This window comes from Otolemur garnettii, unplaced genomic scaffold, assembly GCF_000181295.1.
Source record: "Otolemur garnettii isolate 467f Iridium unplaced genomic scaffold, OtoGar3 scaffold00159, whole genome shotgun sequence".
NCBI classification, from domain to species: Eukaryota; Metazoa; Chordata; class Mammalia; order Primates; family Galagidae; genus Otolemur; species Otolemur garnettii.
Window position 1 is genome coordinate 1093730 of NW_003852554.1, and position 16738 is coordinate 1110467.

The window sequence follows — 16738 nt, forward strand, 5'->3', positions numbered from 1 at the left end:
CCCCCCCCAAAAAGGAAATTATGATTTTTGGGCTGGACACATTGGCTCATGCCTATAATCCTTGCACTCTAGGAGGCCAAGGCAGGTGGACTGCTTAAGCTTAGGAGTTCAAGACCAGACTGAGCAAGAATGAGACCCCATCACTACTAAAAGTAGAAAAACTAGCCTGGTGTTGTGACACTGGCTTATAGTCCCAGCTATTCAGAAGGCTCAGGTAAGAGGATCTCTTGTGTGCAAGAGTTTGAGGTTGCTGTGAGCTATAATGCCACAGCAATCTGCCCAGGGCGACAGAGAGACTCTGTCTGAAAACAAACAAATAAAACTAGAGTTCATTTTCTGATTTTGTTACTTTGAATAAATGTAGATGAGCCACAATTCTTGGCAACAATTTCCAGACACCCAAAAATGGCAATAGTCTATTACTAAGATGTGTATAATTTTTTTTTTTTGGTAGAGACAGAGTCTGACTTTGTCCCCCTCAGTAGAGTGCTGTGGCATCACAGCTCACAGCAACCTCCAACTCCTGGGCTTAGGCGATCCTCTTGCCTCAGCCTCCAAGTAGCTGGGACTATAGGTGCCCGCCACAACGCCTGGCTATTTTTTTGTTGCAGTTTGGCCGGGGGCTGAGTTTCAACCTGCCACCCTAGGTATATGGGTCCAGTGCCCTACACACTGAGCCACAGGTACAGCCCAGATGTCTATATTTTTGAGACTCTTATAAAAGCTAACACTGGGAATGGGTGCGGTGGCTCACACCTGTAATTTCAGCACTCTGTGAGGTGGAGGAGGGAGGATCCCTTGAGTTCAGGACTAACCTGAGTAAGAGGGAGACCCCATCTCTACTACAAGTAGAAAAAAGGAATAAATTAGCCAGGCATTATGGTGGGTGCCTATAGTCTCAGCTACTTGGGTGGCTGAGGCAGGAAGATCGCTTGAACCCAAGAGTTTGAGGTTGCTGTGAGCTAGGCTGACACCATGGCACTCTTGCCTGGGCAAAGACTGAGAGGCTATCTGGAAAAAAAAAAAAGAAGCCCATATAAGGTATTAACACTCTTCCTAGTCATTCAAAAAACTATATTTGAAATTATAAACTGAAAAAGTATGTTATTCTTACCAGTAAACTTATGGTAACTTGGTTTTCTGAGCTGGTTAACAGGTCTAAAGAAAGCTTCTTAAAATTATTATGACTGTGACCAAAACTTACTGATGTAAGCATATATATAAAGAAAAGCATAATCAGAAAGGTGTACCATTTACTGATCGATGTAAAAATGGAAATAAAATTTCTCATACTGCAAATATAAAATGGCATATATATAACATAATATGTCCTTGCAAATTCACGTAAGTGAAACATTATATATTTAAACATAGTTTGCCATTGTTACTTCTTTTCATTTCTTTTAATTAATAGACTTCGTTTCATAGAACACGTTTAGGTCCACAGAAAGTACAGAGTTCCCACATGCTCCCTACACACGCGCACATGTCATACAACTGACGAGCCTCCCGACACCCGTCATCACAGCAAGTCCACAGTCTACATTATCCTTCACCTTAGGGACTGTGCCATCTACGGGCTTTGACAAATACATGACAACAAGCATCCACTGCTACAATAGTCATCCACTGTATGACTATTCTGAGTCATATAGAATAGTTTCCCTGCCCTAAAAATCCTCTGGGCTCTGCCTGAATTAGAACACTAGAATATTGGGATATATTACGAATTCTAATGTAAACATAGCTTGCCCTGGTTACTTACCTCCTTTGATCTATTTTTCAAAGCTCCTTAGGTATCTAAATATTGCTTCTTTGATAATTTAGTAGTGTACATCACAAGGTACTGTAACTAATGTCTACCTCACCAGTCTGAGAGGCAATGGAAAATGTGAGTAAAAGACCTAGGTAAGAGGAATCAAATTATCATTAAATAAAAGAACTACATGAAAACTACCTTCAAGGCTCGGCGCCTATAGCTCAACCGGCTAAGGCGCCAGCCACGTACACCTAAGGTGGCGGGTTTGAATCCCCAGCCCGGACCCGCCAAACAACAATGACGGCTGCAACCAAAAAATAGCCGGGCGTTGTGGCGGGCGCCTGTGGTCCCAGCTACTTGGGAGGCGGAGGCAGGAGACTCGCTTGAGCCCAGGAGTTGGAGGTTGCTGTGAGCTGTAATGCCACAGCACTCTGCCCAGGGGGACAGCTTGAGGCACTGTCTAAAAAAAAAAAAAAAAAGAAAACTACCTTCAAAATGTTTTGTGGCTCTTTGATACACCCTCAATATAGATAGAGTCAATCAATTGGTCCAAAAACCCCAACTCCTATAAACTGGACTCTTATTTAGACAGCAAGTCCAAAAGTCAGATCTATTTACGCTTCACTTTTTTTCCTTATCCATGGTCAGAAACTATCTCTGAGCCAAGTGAAATATCTGATAAGGCTGAAAATGGATAAAAAACAGGATTTATTTTGAGCCATTCCATAATATACCTTGTTTAGGACAAACTATATAGTTAAAGACAACAATAAATATACATACAGAAAAGGACTAAGGTGTCATAAAGGTCATAAAGTATAACCAAAAAGTTTACAGCTGTAATTATAATAATGATGCACTGAGTACCCAGCATGCATGTGCCGTACGCTGTGTGTGTGTTATCTCCAGAACAACCCTGGAAGGTAGACGTATCGCTGTCAGAGGTTCAGTGAGAACAGCTGGTGAGGAGTGGAGCTATTTCAAATGCACATCTTGCTCCAAAGTTCAAGTTCTTCTCAACATGTAATTTCACTGCTCAATAACAGTTCATAGAAGCCATTGTGACTACAGGTCTTTAGAAACAGAACAGCGAGAGGACTTTAAGCTTTCAAGTTCTCTTCCTTCAGAAAGAGAGAAAAAGTAATACACAGAACTTTGACCTGAGTTAGAAAACAAGTGGTAGCAGCTAATGACCAGCAGGTGTCAAATGATCACAGAAGCCAGGCAAAGAACACAAATATGGGAACAGGGCAAGTTCTAAGAATACGGAACTGGAGTCAGCATGCCCAAGTTGAAGAGGTTTAAAACCCCCATCAAAACAAAACAAAACAGGCCGGGCACAGTGGCTCATACCTGTAATCCTAGCACTCTGGGTGGCCGAGGTGGGTGGCTTGCCTGAGCTCAATGGTTCAAAACCAGCCTGAGCAAGGGTGAGACCTGGCCTCTAAAAATAGCTGGGCGTTGTAGCAGGCAACTGGGAGGCTGAGTGAGGCAAGAGACTCACTTAAGCTCTAGAGTTTGAGGTTGCTGTGAGCTGTGACGCCAACGCGCTATACTGAGGGCAACAAAGTGAGACTCTGTCACAAAAACAAAACAAAACACAAATCAACAGAACAGTGTTTATCTGGAACAATACCCAACTAAAACATCTGTATTCCCTAACAGCTTGGGCTCCTAGATTAGTGTATGGAAGGAGTGTGTGAACTTGAGGGAGAAAAAGAAACCAGAGTGGGTTAGTTCGATATAAAACTTAACCCTGGACCCTTTGAAATGAAAGGTTCGTGGAAATGTTTGTTAGGGGATAAGGTATTGGGAGAGCACAGAGAAGCCTAAAAGAGAAAGGAACAGGAGAGACTACCAAGCCTGGCTGACTTTGTAGGCATGCCTAGTACAACAGATGTTTTAAATGTTTGTATTTCATAAAATTTCAGGACAATCTCTTAACCTGGGGCCAGAGACTATCAGTGATGTTATAAGGATTTAACTGCATATTATCAAGCTTTTACTGAATATAGTCATATGCTTTTAGAGGATAGATACCAAAGTCCATTTACTAGAAAGTAATACTCAACTGTACTTAGAGTCATAGCTAATGTCTGATGTAAGAAAACAATGATCAAACCCTTCAAAAATCAATAATAACTTTTTACCTTAGAATTTTTTTCCCAAATATTTATTTTAATCCCATTACCATAAAATTTTTTCAAAATTAAAGTGAAATTTCTATTGGCAAACTGCTAATAATACACAACATTAAGAAAAAAACCAAAATGCTAAACCAAACCATCTCTGCTAAACTGGCCTTCTTGAGTTATAAATTCAAATCTCCCTTTCTGAACTCAAGTATATGCCTTAATTGCTGTTTGTTCAGCTAGAACACATATATTTCAGTTTTTCCCACATTTGAAAGATGAATTTGATCCATTAAGTCAAAAAACATTAACCAATACATTAACTTCCTTTTAAATGCTAAGATTTTGAGCAGTTATGATGAAATTATACACAAATGCCACATTCTCAACTCATGTGCATACTTCAGAGAATTAGAGTTCTGCCCAATGTTTTTTATTTTAAAAAAAACCCCAACATTAAAGGTCTAAGAACTGGTTCATGGTACTTAGCTTGCAAATTCACATATAAGTATTTCCAAATTTCCACTATCTTAAAAAGCAAAAACTCAAGCTATAGCAATAGTACCAACCCAAAAGAAATTAGAAGAGTTGAAAAAAAAAATCCAACAAAACTAAGCCAACTACTTCTATGACAAACACAAGTAAAATGAAAGCAAACAAATAATCCATGAACTTACTTTCTCTAATAACAGCTATTATTTACTGAGTGACTCCTAAGTGCCAGACACTATCTCAAGCACTGCACTTACATTATTCTCATTTAAATAGGCACCATGACCCCCTGAAGTTGAAACTCTTATTATCTTTATTTTACAAATGAGGGACTTGAGACTTACATAGGTTGAAGAACTTGACCAAGGTCACCGACTTTTGAATCTCATTCTTTCTGAGATTCCAGAATCCAGTCTTACCCATAGCAACCTACAGACCGTTGGGGCTGAAACATCTTTTGCTTGTCAGGTTCTAACGCTTGTTAAAATCTTTTCTGCACAATGATAGATACCTAGCTTTCACAAAGGTGTAAAAAGGTCCAGGGAAAACCTACTACCAAGACCTGTCCAAAATCTGCTTCCTTAGAATCTCTGGAACCCAGCACTTCCCTCCATTCTCAATACCATCATCTCTGTGCAGGTCACCTACACTTCCAGTTTACTACCAGGTTTTGGCTGGTATTCCTACCTGTAATCCCACCCCCTCTACATTCAAGTCTACAGAATTTAGGCAAATCTATCTTTTTAAAATGCAAACCTTACCAGCAACTGCCATCACTATGAGAAAATATTCAAAATTCCTAAAAAGCTTCGAGGACTCTTCCATGCCCTGGCCCTTGTCAAGTCTCTTCTGTATCTTTTTTAAAAAACTGCTCACCACAGCTTACGCTTCAGTCACAAATTATTCCTAAGTACAGCTGCCCGAAGAAACCAAGCTCACACAGCTTCTAGGTCGTCCTAACAGCATGAGGACACTGCCATTTTCCCTCCTCTCCTCATCCCTTCTGCCTTTTGTTCTGTTTAATCACATTTCATCTTAGAATCACATTCCCTCCCTTCTCCAGGAATCTTTCCCCGACTTCTCAATATTTCAAAATGTCCCACAGCTTTCCTGTGTTTATCCTTACCATACACTGACGTCTGAATTCCCACAATGACACGTAATCACCAATGTGGTCATGTTAGGAGGTAATTAGTGGTGGGATGGCACCCTCATGAACAGGACAAGTGCCCTTGTAAAAGAGACCCCTTGCTGCCAGTGAGGACACAGGCTCTCCAGACACCAAATGCACTGATGCCTTAATCTTGGACTTCCCAGCATTTAGAACTGTGAGAAATTTCTGTTGTTTATAATCTAGCCAGTTTGCCATGTTATAACAGCCCAAGTAGATTTAGATAACCATAGCACATACCCCAGTGGATTATAAATGTTGGCCTACTCCCCCACAGGCTATAAGTTCTTTGTGGGCAGGGCCTGGGTATTTTTTATTTAATTTCTACTTTTTTTTTTTTAAACTCCTCAAGGAATAAACCTGGGCCTTTTTAACTTCCTCTTCTTCTTCCTTCACTGAATATAGTGCCTGGCATATGGGTTGTTCAATATATCCACTCTAATAAAAACAAATAATAGTAACTTCTTATCTATTTAATGCTTCATGTCTTATTTGCTGTCATTGGATTCTCGCCTAGTGCCGGTGCTACAGAAATGTCCAAAGTTCATCTAAAGACCTAAGAATTCTACTCATAACATAAGCTCATGATTACGGCTGAAACTATTTACTCCATTTGGATTAAGTCAGAAGTAAAATAAGAACTGGCCTTGCTCAATAAGCTAATTAAAAGTTGCCCCTACAACCATTACATCAATTAAAAACCTATAAAAAAGAAGCTGTCATTTGTACTATTCTCAAATAATAATTTATAAGGCAAATCTGTCATTAATAGCAGTCTTAGGCTCTGCACCTGTAGCTCAGCGGCTAGGGCGCCAGCCACATACACTGGAGGTGGAAGGTTCAAATCCAGCCCAGGCCTGTCACACAACAACCGCACAACAATGACAACTACAACAAAAAAAATAGCTGGGTGTTGTGGCAGCGCCTGTAAGTCCCAGCTACTTGGGAGGCGGAGGCAAGAGACTCGCTTAAGCCCAAGAGTTTGAGGTTGCTGTGAGCTGTGACACCACAGCACTCTAACCCAGGCAACAGCTTGAGACTCTGTCTCAAAAAAAAAAAAAAAGCCAGCAGTCTTAAAGTCAAATAACATTTTTAAAAATCAGGAGAGACATTTAGATACACACTTTGTCCTTCTACTTACTCTATTAGGCGCTTTGGGGATGAGCCACTTTGATGGAACTCATCAGCATCATAGAACTCATCTTCACTGCTAGAGTAAGAAAACTCTGGGACTGTATTTGGAGATAAGTTGACATGGCTTGGAGAAGTGAGACTGCTACTCGGTGGTGAATGGCCACTGCCTAGAAAGTTAAAAAAGTTTTTAATTAAAGAAAAATATTGGCATTAGAGGAGAAAAAATTAGTGAGATGGGGTAAGAGCAGATCTTTCTAAAATTAAGAAAGTCTGGGTAAGCTGGAAGAAGGCCCTACATGATTTATAAAGAAGATCAATATTTAAGCTACACAAAGAAAAAGGCAAATAATGTTACAGAATGAGGATTTTAAATAATTTTAAATAAATTTTAAATTTTAAATAAATTTTAAATAAATGAAAATAATGCTATGTCCTCACTCCTCTAAAATTAGGAAGGGAGCTCTTGATTATGTAAGTTTTGGTGTTGGAAGTTCCACAACAAATTTGCTTTTTCATAAATTTTACAGTACCAATGAGAAGCTACGGTTCTTATTTTACACTGTAGATCCAGACTGGGTCTCACTCTGGCTCAGGCTGGTCTTGAACTGGTGAACTCAGGCAGTCCCCCCACCTCAGTCTCCCAGAGTGCTAGGATTATAGGTGTGAGCCACAGTGCCCAGCCAAAAGATAACCTTTATCTTCTAAAATAATTTTACCATTTATGTATGTAAGGAAGAGCTCCTCACTTTTTCACCTTATAAAAAAAAAAGCAGAAAAAAATACAAGGTACTATTTTTTAAATGAATATGGTAATACAGGTCATGAAATACAGAAATCAGCCAAAACATTTCAACTTCATTTTTAATATTGTTTATCAGGGCTCAACACCCATAGCACACATACACTGATGTTGGCAGGTGTGAGCCCAGTCCAGGCCTGCTAAACAACGACAACGGCAACAAAAATTTAGCTGGGCATTGTGGCAGGCACCTGCAGTCCCAGCTACTCAGGAGGCTGAAGCAAGAGAATCACTTAAGCCCAAGAGTCTGAGGTTGCTGTGAGCTCTGACGCCATAGCACTCTAGCGAGGGCAACAAAGTGAGACTGCCTCAAAAATACATGAATAAATAAATAAATAATAAAATAAAAATAAAATAAAATTGCTTATCAGTATTTTCCTAAGAGCTTCAAAGTAAGAGAACTACTTGTTAATGATTTTTTTCAAACTGCAGAATGCCTCTGCCATTGTTATTAAACACTGCAGTAATAGCGTCAGTACTTTTACTAATTCCAAGTTTAAAAGGGGCTAAAATCACACCGTAATGTTTCATTATTATAAAGGGAAAGAAATCTGTGGAGGAACAACAGAGGCTGATCTCAGGAGTGGTTCTGGTTTTAGTCTCCAGGTTTAACAGGGTCAAAAGCATTAAGTGCTTCCTTGGGTTTGGTGCTACAGGTAACGCAACATAAATTTACTTATTTTTTTTTTTTTTGAGACAGGAGCCTCAAGCTGTCCCCCTGGGTAGAGTGCCGTGGCATCTCAGCTCACAGCAACCTCCAACTCCTGGGCTCAAGCGACGAGTCTCCTGCCTCTGCCTCCCAAGTAGCTAGGACCACAGGCGCCCGCCACAACGCCCTGCTATTTTTTGGTTGCAGCCATCATTGTTGTTTGGCGGATCCAGGCTGGATTCAAACCCACCACCTAGGGTGTACGTGGCTGGCGCCTTAGCCACTTGAGCCACAGGCGCTGAGCCGCAACATAAATTTAATTAGTTTCAAAACAAAAAATAAACCTAACATCTAACATTAATGGTATCCTTATAAAATAAAGAAAAAAGAAAAACCATAAATCGAAACAAATTAAGAAAATACAAATAAAAATGAAGCATCAAATGAAGCATCTTTTTTCTGCCTACAGAACTGACTAAAAGTGAAAGACCAATCTATGTTTCCCAAAAACACACGCAGGTGCCAATGGTGCCATCAAGGGGGATCACTGAAGTTTGCTCATAGGAGAAAAATACTGGAAATAACCTAAATGCCCATCAGTGAACCAAGCAAGTAACCCCCGCCCAGACAGCTGTAAAAAGAATGCTGTAGACCTAACTGCATGAACATGGAAAGCTCTCTCAGTCTGCTCTGCTAAACGAAAACGGCAAGTCACAGAAACACATGACCTCCTTCAGGTTAAAACAACAACTGTGGCTCAGTGAGTAGAGCAATGGCCCCTTATACGAAGGTGGCAGGTTCTAACCTGGCCCCAGCCAAACCGCAACAAAAAAATAGCCAGGCGTTGTGGCAGGCGCCTGTAGTCCCAGCTACTCGGGAGGCTGAGGCAAGAGAATCACCTAAGCCCCAGAGCTGGAGGTTGCTGCGAGCTGTGAAGCCACTGCACTCTACCAAGGGTGACAAAGTGAGACTCTGTCTCTAAAAAAAAAAATAAAAAACCCCCAAGACAACAAACATCCATGCCACAGGAGTGCAGGTACATCCGTGCAGGCCAAAGACTGAGGGAGACTAGGAGCCTTTCAGCTTTTCTTCAGCTTCTTCAGAGTCCATGAAGAGCCTGCAAGTCTAAGTCGGGTACCTTTTTAAAAAAAGTCAGTACAGATCCCCCAGATAAATGTTAAAATAAACAAATAAAACCTTGTAATATTTTATTTTACTTAGATGATAATTACTACAGCTTCTGGTTCGATCACAAAGTTAAACACTTCATGCATGGAACTCTAATGGTAAAACTAAGTGCTTCCAACAGAAACACGTAACACATTTCATCAACCCTTTTATTCCCCTTCAGAGGCCCAACACGAATTCCACATGTTAATAGTGACTTAAAGGAAGAACAGAATGACACAATCCGTACCTGTACTATTAGGTGTTGGAGTCTGATGATGTCCCAAAGTAGCTAATACGGGTCCAACTGGCAGGGAAGACGGACGCTGCTCTGACTTACACAACTGAGCAGGTTCTAGGAGACGTGAACATGTAAAATAAATGAGACAAACAGCCAAACACACACTCTGTTGACTGCGACTGTCTGGGATTCAAAATCTTAAAGATCAGTAATTTTTGAAACTATATTATTTCAGTAAGTCAAGTTCCAAGCTGCTGCAGTCTTTTCTGACATTCTAGGCTATTAAAATCAATGACTGTATGCTACAGAGTGCAGGGACGCCAGGGAGCACATCAGAAGACCAGCCATGGTAGCCTTACACCACAGCACAACTGCTCCGTGAAGCCAACAAATGCTTCTGATGCAGCACCACCTCAAGTCCCAAGAAATATTAAGCTAATTTTCCCAAGAAATACAAATTCAGAAAAGAATTTCACATACTTATAAGGGTTTTATTTTTTTTGAAACAGGGTCTCACTCTGTCACCCCAGCTAGAGTGAGTCACATCATCATAACTCACTGCAATCTCAAATTCCTGGGCTCAAGCGATCCTCCTGCCTCAGCCTCCCAAAGTGCTAGGACCACGGTCAGGAGGCACTGTGCCCAGCCACTTGTAAGTATTCTTTAAAAAGGACTTTCTGGTTCTGGGAGGTAAGTGGATTGCCCGAACTCAGGAGTTTGAGACCAGCCTGACCAAAGCTTTACATATAGAAAAAGTAGCCCAGGGTTGCGGTGGTACCTGTAGTCTCCGCTACTTGGGAGGACAAGATAAGAGGATCACTTGAAACCAAGAGTTTGAGGTTGCTGTGAGATATGACACCATGACCCTCAATCCCAGGGTGAATGAGTGAGACTGTCTCAAAAAAAAAAAAGAAAGAAAGAAATAGAAAGAATTTTCTCTTTTATAGTGAAATTTCAGGCTTCACTATGTTATCATTGAGAAGAAAGAAACGTTGAAGGAAGCAACAAAAAAGCAAAGGAACCAGTATAGCTATGTGTTGGCACTGAGCCCTTTTTGCCAGTTTAAAAAAAAAAAGTATTTGTTGTTCTATACTTAAAAATACAGTTCACATGGATGGAGCTGGAGAATGTTCTTCTGAGCAAAGTATCACAAGAATGGAGGAAAAAGTATCCAATGTACACACCCCTATTATGAAACTAATTTATACCTTTTATATGAAAGCTATAACCTAATAACAGCCTAAGAATACGGGGAGGGGGGAGGGAGAGGGGAGGGGGGAATGGGTGGAGGGAGGGGGATTGGCGGGATCACTTCTGAGGTTTATCTTACAAGGGTACAAGTGAATCTTTCTAAGAGTAGAATGTGAACATTTTAGAACAATAACTGAGAAAATGACACGAAGGCTAGGTTGACCAGTTTGATGGAAGTATTTCGGATTGTGAGTGACAACCCCACACTGTACCCTAGAAGTGCATTAATGTACATAGTTACCATTCAATAACAAAAAAAATACAGGTATGGTATCATAAATTTCACTCTTCACTTCTCATTACCTAAAAACTTACTATGAATAAATCATTTGCAATGTACAGAGAATCTGTATAAAGAATATACAAACCCAGAACATTTATGGATTACCCTGATAATTTTTCCTTGTGAGCCATAAATTTTAAGTCATAATATTCTGTCCTACCAGCTAATCCACGTCTTAGTGACCAGGATTGTTTTCCATCTCATTTTGAAAGTCAAAACTCCTTTCATTATATAATATTTCAAATGCCCTAATACCAATACTATCTACTTCTTCCAGGTCATTTTCTATTGTATTATTTTTTTATTCCTTTATTAAAAACAAACAAACAAAAACAAAAAAGAGCTAAGATTACTACAATAGCCACACAAGTTAAGTTTCTTTTCAACCATGAATCTATGAAACATTTTTCCAAATACTGTACCTGGAGGTAAGACAGTCTGGGAAGGCATTGTGCTGATCACAGGTTCCAAGGGACTAGGCTGATATATTGCATCTACAGGATTAATAGTACTCTAAGATAAAGAAACACAGTATAGTTATTTTTAATTAAATGTCCTTCGCCTGCCAGCCCTCCCAAATGAATGAAATGCCCACGTTTCTGACAGGAAAATCCTAGGGCAGTCATATAGATATGTTGATCAAAATGCAAAGAGGAAATGAAACAGCTTTTCTATACAGAAGTGTGAGAGTCTCACGATAAAGCACAGTAAGCAGAGAAAATGAATGAATCTCTGTCATTTAAGAAGGTAAAGCTAAATGCGAAAACTTGGAAGGAATTATAAAGTGATGTAGGGAGATTTCAGGAAGCCAAAACAATACCCTCTCGATTCAAGTCAGAGTTTTTCAGATTCTTAATTCACCACAAATTACTGTTTCCCTATCAAAGACAGAGAAATTCCTTCTTGCTTTGGTGCTAAACGTTATACCTGTGACCAGCTAATGTATATAAAACAACAGGATCTCATCTTTGGTCCCACACCGCGGCTGCCTTTCATCACTCTACGTAACACAGCATACTCGTCCCTGGGTGTCTGTAGAGAATTGATTCCAGCATCCCCTTTGATACCAAAATCCACGGATGCTTGAGTCCTTGATATAAAATGGTGTAATATTTGCATGTAACCTCCACACATCCTCCCACACCATTTAAATCATGTCTAGATTACTTACAATACCTAATACAATGTAATACTAAATAAATAGCTGTTATACTGTATTGTTCAGAGAATAATAAGGAAAAGGTCTGTACATGTTCGGGACAGAGTAAATTTTCCCCCCAAAATATATTTGATCTGCATTTGGTTGTATCTACAGATGTGGCACCCATGGAAGCAGAGGGCTCACTGTATAGGCATCTAATTCTATGGTCACTAAAAGGGGAGAGATGTATCTTCTAATTGGGGAGTATGGGGAATAAGACTTCTTTTTGAGAATTTATAGAGAAAAAAATACTCAAACTTATTGTTATAATTTTAGAAAGAAAAAGGCCAGCTTCAGTGGCTCATGCCTGTTATCCTAGCACTCTGGGAGGTTATAAGGTGAAAGGACCGTTTGAGCTCAGAAGTAGAAAACCAGCCTGAAGCAAGAGTGAGACCCCCCTGCTACTGAAAATAGAAAGATGAGCCAGGTGTTGTGGAGGCCGCCTGTAGTCCCAGCTACTTGAGAGGCTGAGGCAGAAGGATTACTTGAACCCAGGCATTTGATGATGCTGTGAGCGAGGCTGACACCAAGATCTTTATCCTAGGGCAAGAAAGAGACACTCTGGTCCCCTGCCCTCTCCCAAATAATGCCAGGTTTCTCTGATTCTCTGAAAGCCAAGAAAATATTCTGACAGCATGCTGGCATTTTAAAAACAAGACTGGGCCAGGTGTGGTGGTTCACACCTACAATCCTAGCACTCTGGGAGGCCGAGGCAGGTGGATTGCCCTGAGCTCACAGGAGACCTGCCTGAGCAAGAGTGAGACCCCACCTCTAGAAACAGCCAGGTGTGGTGATGGGCACTAGTACTCCCAGCTACTCAGGAGGCTGAAGCCAGAGAATTGCTTGAGCCCAAAAGTTTGACGTTGTTCTGAGCTATGATGCCCCAGCACTCTACCGAGGATAACAAAATGAAACTGTCTCAAAAAAATGAAAAATAAAAATAAAAAATGCAAACAAGACTGCATAGTTTTACTGACTTTTTTAAAGGGATGATGGAGAGATTTTAAACCAGGTCTTTGCCAGAGTAAAGTTTAAATTGACCACTTAGAGGCATAAACTGGACAAACCCAAGAAATAAAAATGTAAGTTCTTCACCTTTCCTTAAACTGGAAAACTAAACATTAAATATACATCATGTAAAGCTTATAACAGAAAACACTAAAACTGAATTATAAGGGAATTATCTGGTTAATGAATGAGCCCAAAAAGTACTTAAAAAACTTAAAAGTACCTAACAATGGGGGGTCAAGGTGTATGGCACGCCTCTTGAGGATAAGACACAATTGTACAAGGGACCTTAAATGCAATTAGTGTAACCTAATTCTTTGTACCCTCAATGAATCCCAACAATAATTCTTTAAAAAGTACCTAATAATAGAAATTGGAATATGGTAAAGTTTTCGTAGAATTCTCATTTAATGTTTAAATTAAAAAAAATTAAACCTAAAAACTCCATCTACATAAAAGCTCACAGCAACCTCAACTCTTGAGCTCAAGAGATCCTCTTGCCTTGGCCTCCTGAGTAATTGGGACTATAGGCACCCACAATGCTCAGCTTTTTTTTTTTTTTAAGATAGAGTCATTCTGTCACCCTGGCTAGAGTGCCATGGTGTCATAGCTCACAGCAACCTCAAACTCTTGGGCTCAAGTGATCCTCTTGACTCAGTCTCCCAAGTAGCTGGGACTACAAAGCACTTGCCACAATTTTTAGAGATGGGATCTCCACTCTTGCTCAGGCTGGTCTTGAACTTATGAGCTCAAGTGATCCACCCGCTTCGGTCTCCCAAAGTGCTGGGATTACAGGCACAAGCCACTGCACCTGCCCAAAATGGCTTATTTTAATTGGCTATTTAAATATTTGAATGTGTGTGGGCTACATGTATTTGTCAGTTCAGACAGCAACCCTTCGTAAATTCTAATAACCCCTGTCCCTTCAAAACTGGCTGACAAAATTTTGGTAATGATAGATTGAAGGATTCCTTGAAATAGATATCTTCCCATACACCTAAAAACAAACAAAAAAAATACTACACTAAAATTTCGGTCCTTATTGGTGTACTTGTGAAACACACCTCTGATAAAGGTAAATGACTTGAAATGTTTTCATCTCTTAAACTATACAGAAAGTTATTTATAAACCGAACCATTTCCTAACCATTTGAAAAACATTCTTACTTTTGGGCAGTGCCTGTGGCTCAAAGGGTTGGGCACTGGCCCCATATGCCAGAGGTGGTGGGTTCAAACCCAGCCCTGGCCAAAAAAAAAGAGAGAGAAAAAATTCTTATTTTTTCACCGTTACTTCTAAGAATAAAATTATACTTAAAAAAAATCATGGTACAAAGCTTGAGAAGTGTAGTAATCCTCAGCTCTAATTCACTGTGACATCAATGAAACTCATGTAATACAACATGGCATATAATAAATTACAAAAAAAAAAAAAAAAAAAGAGGCTGTTTCCTGCTTTAGTTACCGTAAAACTAGGGTAGCACAAACTATAAACCCTCGAACTCTAGTTCTAACTAGTAAATAGTGACAATAAAATTTTCTTCTTTCTTTTTAGAGATAAGGTTGAATATAAGGGAAGAGTAAAAAGATAAGAGGAAAGAATAAGAAATTGCTATAAGTGAAAGAATTTATGTAACTTATTCAAACAAAAAATGCAGTATATACCACGCTAGCAATGACAGTTAATACATGTACACAACATCTAAAAGCAAAAGAAAAGAAAATAACAGGAACCTATAAACATGTTTAATTAGATTAACACTATTATTCCTCTTCCCCTCTGCATTCATTTGCTAAAAATTTGACAAGAAATACAGCATTGAGTTATGCCTTATTTAACTGTAAAAGCCAAGTTTTCATATCATGATTACCATTCAAGTTAATGCATGCAAAGTGATTCAATCTGAACCAAAACTTAAGAAAAAATTTAAGATTATTATTTCCCCTCCAAATGATTGCTGAAAGATGGAGTCAAGGAAAATTGCAGGAGTAAAAACCAAAAAGCAGTGAAAAGAAGAATTTGTATTGAGGTATGAGTAGAAATTCAGGCTTCTCCTGATATGACTGGTTATAATGCTCTGCAGAAGTAAAGGGACACAAAAGATTAGATTAAACTTACTATAATTCCATCTGCATGCTTCTCCGCATTACTCTGGTCCTTAAGGAAAAATGTTAAAAATATTAACTTCACTGTTACATTATATAACTCCTTGTGCACTTTCCTAACGAGAGCTTATCTAACTGGGTAAGTAATTATGTTAGAACTCTTATTCTGTTTGCACTAAGATTTTAATTCCACCTGTACAAACCTAGCCACACATAATTCTAACAACAGCTACACAACAATCAATACCAATAGCATGGCAATTGTTTTTCTATTCAGGCATTTAATTAAGTTCATTGTGCAAATACTCCACATGGATGAACCTTGAAAACATTATGCTAAGTTAAAGAAGCCAGTCATAAAAGACAGCGCTATTTATATAAAATGTCCAGCATAGCCAAATCCAAAGGCTGAATTAAGGGCTCAAGGGAGGTTATTGGGAGGATGAGGGGAAGATTCAAGATGCTCTTCAACTTACAATAGGGTTACATCCCAATAAACCCATCATAAGTTGAAAATACCTTAAGTCAAAAATGCACTTAATACATACATACACTTAACCTACCAAATAATTATAGCTTAGAATAGCCTACAGTTAGGTAAAGCCATCTAGCCAAACAGTTTACTACAGAATCAAATACTCCTGAGTCAAACCACCGTGAGTTAGGGACCTGTAGAGGGAATGACTGCTTACTAGGTACAGGGTTTCTTTGGGAGCGATACAAATGTGCCAAAAGCAGGCTATGACGATGGTTGTACAACTCTGTAAATATACTAAAAACCACAGAAGTATGTACTTTAAATGGATAAACTTAATGGTATACAATAGAATTTTTTTTTTTAAAAAGCTGTTGAGAAATTAATGAATACTGATGAAAAAAAGTCTATGCAGAAAAAAGTTTCAGGGGAAAAAACTGAGATCTACCGAAAAACTGAAATGTATCTGTGGTTAGATAACTCAGTCCTAAAAGGATAATCTAGGCCTATGCTGTCTGGCTTGATAGCCACCAGTAACATGTGGCTACTGAGCACTTGAAATGTGGCTGGCTCAGCCCAGGAGAAGTGGCTCACACCTGTAATCCTAGCACTCTGGGAGGCCAAGGCAGGTGGACAGCTTGAGCTCATGAGTTTGAAACCAGCCCAAGCAAAAGTGAGACCTTGTCTCCACTCAAATAGAAAACCTGGGCAGCACCTGTAGCTCAAACGGCTAAGGCCCAGCCACATACACCAGAGCTGGCAGGTTCAAATCTGGCCTGGGCCTGCCAAACAATGACAACTACAACCAAAATTTAGCCGGGTGTTGTGGTGGGCACCTGTAGTCCCAGCTACTTGGGAGGCTGAGGCAAGAGA

The 16738-nt window shown here is 39.6% G+C and overlaps 1 protein-coding gene across 2 annotated transcripts in view; it reads right to left on the minus strand.

The window, feature by feature from the left end:
• OSBPL9 (oxysterol binding protein like 9) overlaps positions 1 to 16738 on the minus strand; it is a 40739-nt gene that overhangs the window by 18211 nt on the left and 5790 nt on the right. Inside the window, exons 3-6 of one of the 2 annotated variants that reach the window (XM_012811469.2) lie at positions 15404 to 15442; positions 11501 to 11591; positions 9554 to 9658; positions 6696 to 6855 (exon numbers count right to left, since the gene is read on the minus strand). In XM_012811469.2, coding sequence (XP_012666923.1) covers positions 6696 to 6855; positions 9554 to 9658; positions 11501 to 11591; positions 15404 to 15442 — 395 coding nt within the window. The remainder of the gene's footprint in view (positions 1 to 6695; positions 6856 to 9553; positions 9659 to 11500; positions 11592 to 15403; positions 15443 to 16738) is intronic. The other variant, XM_023519156.1, reaches the window with a different exon arrangement.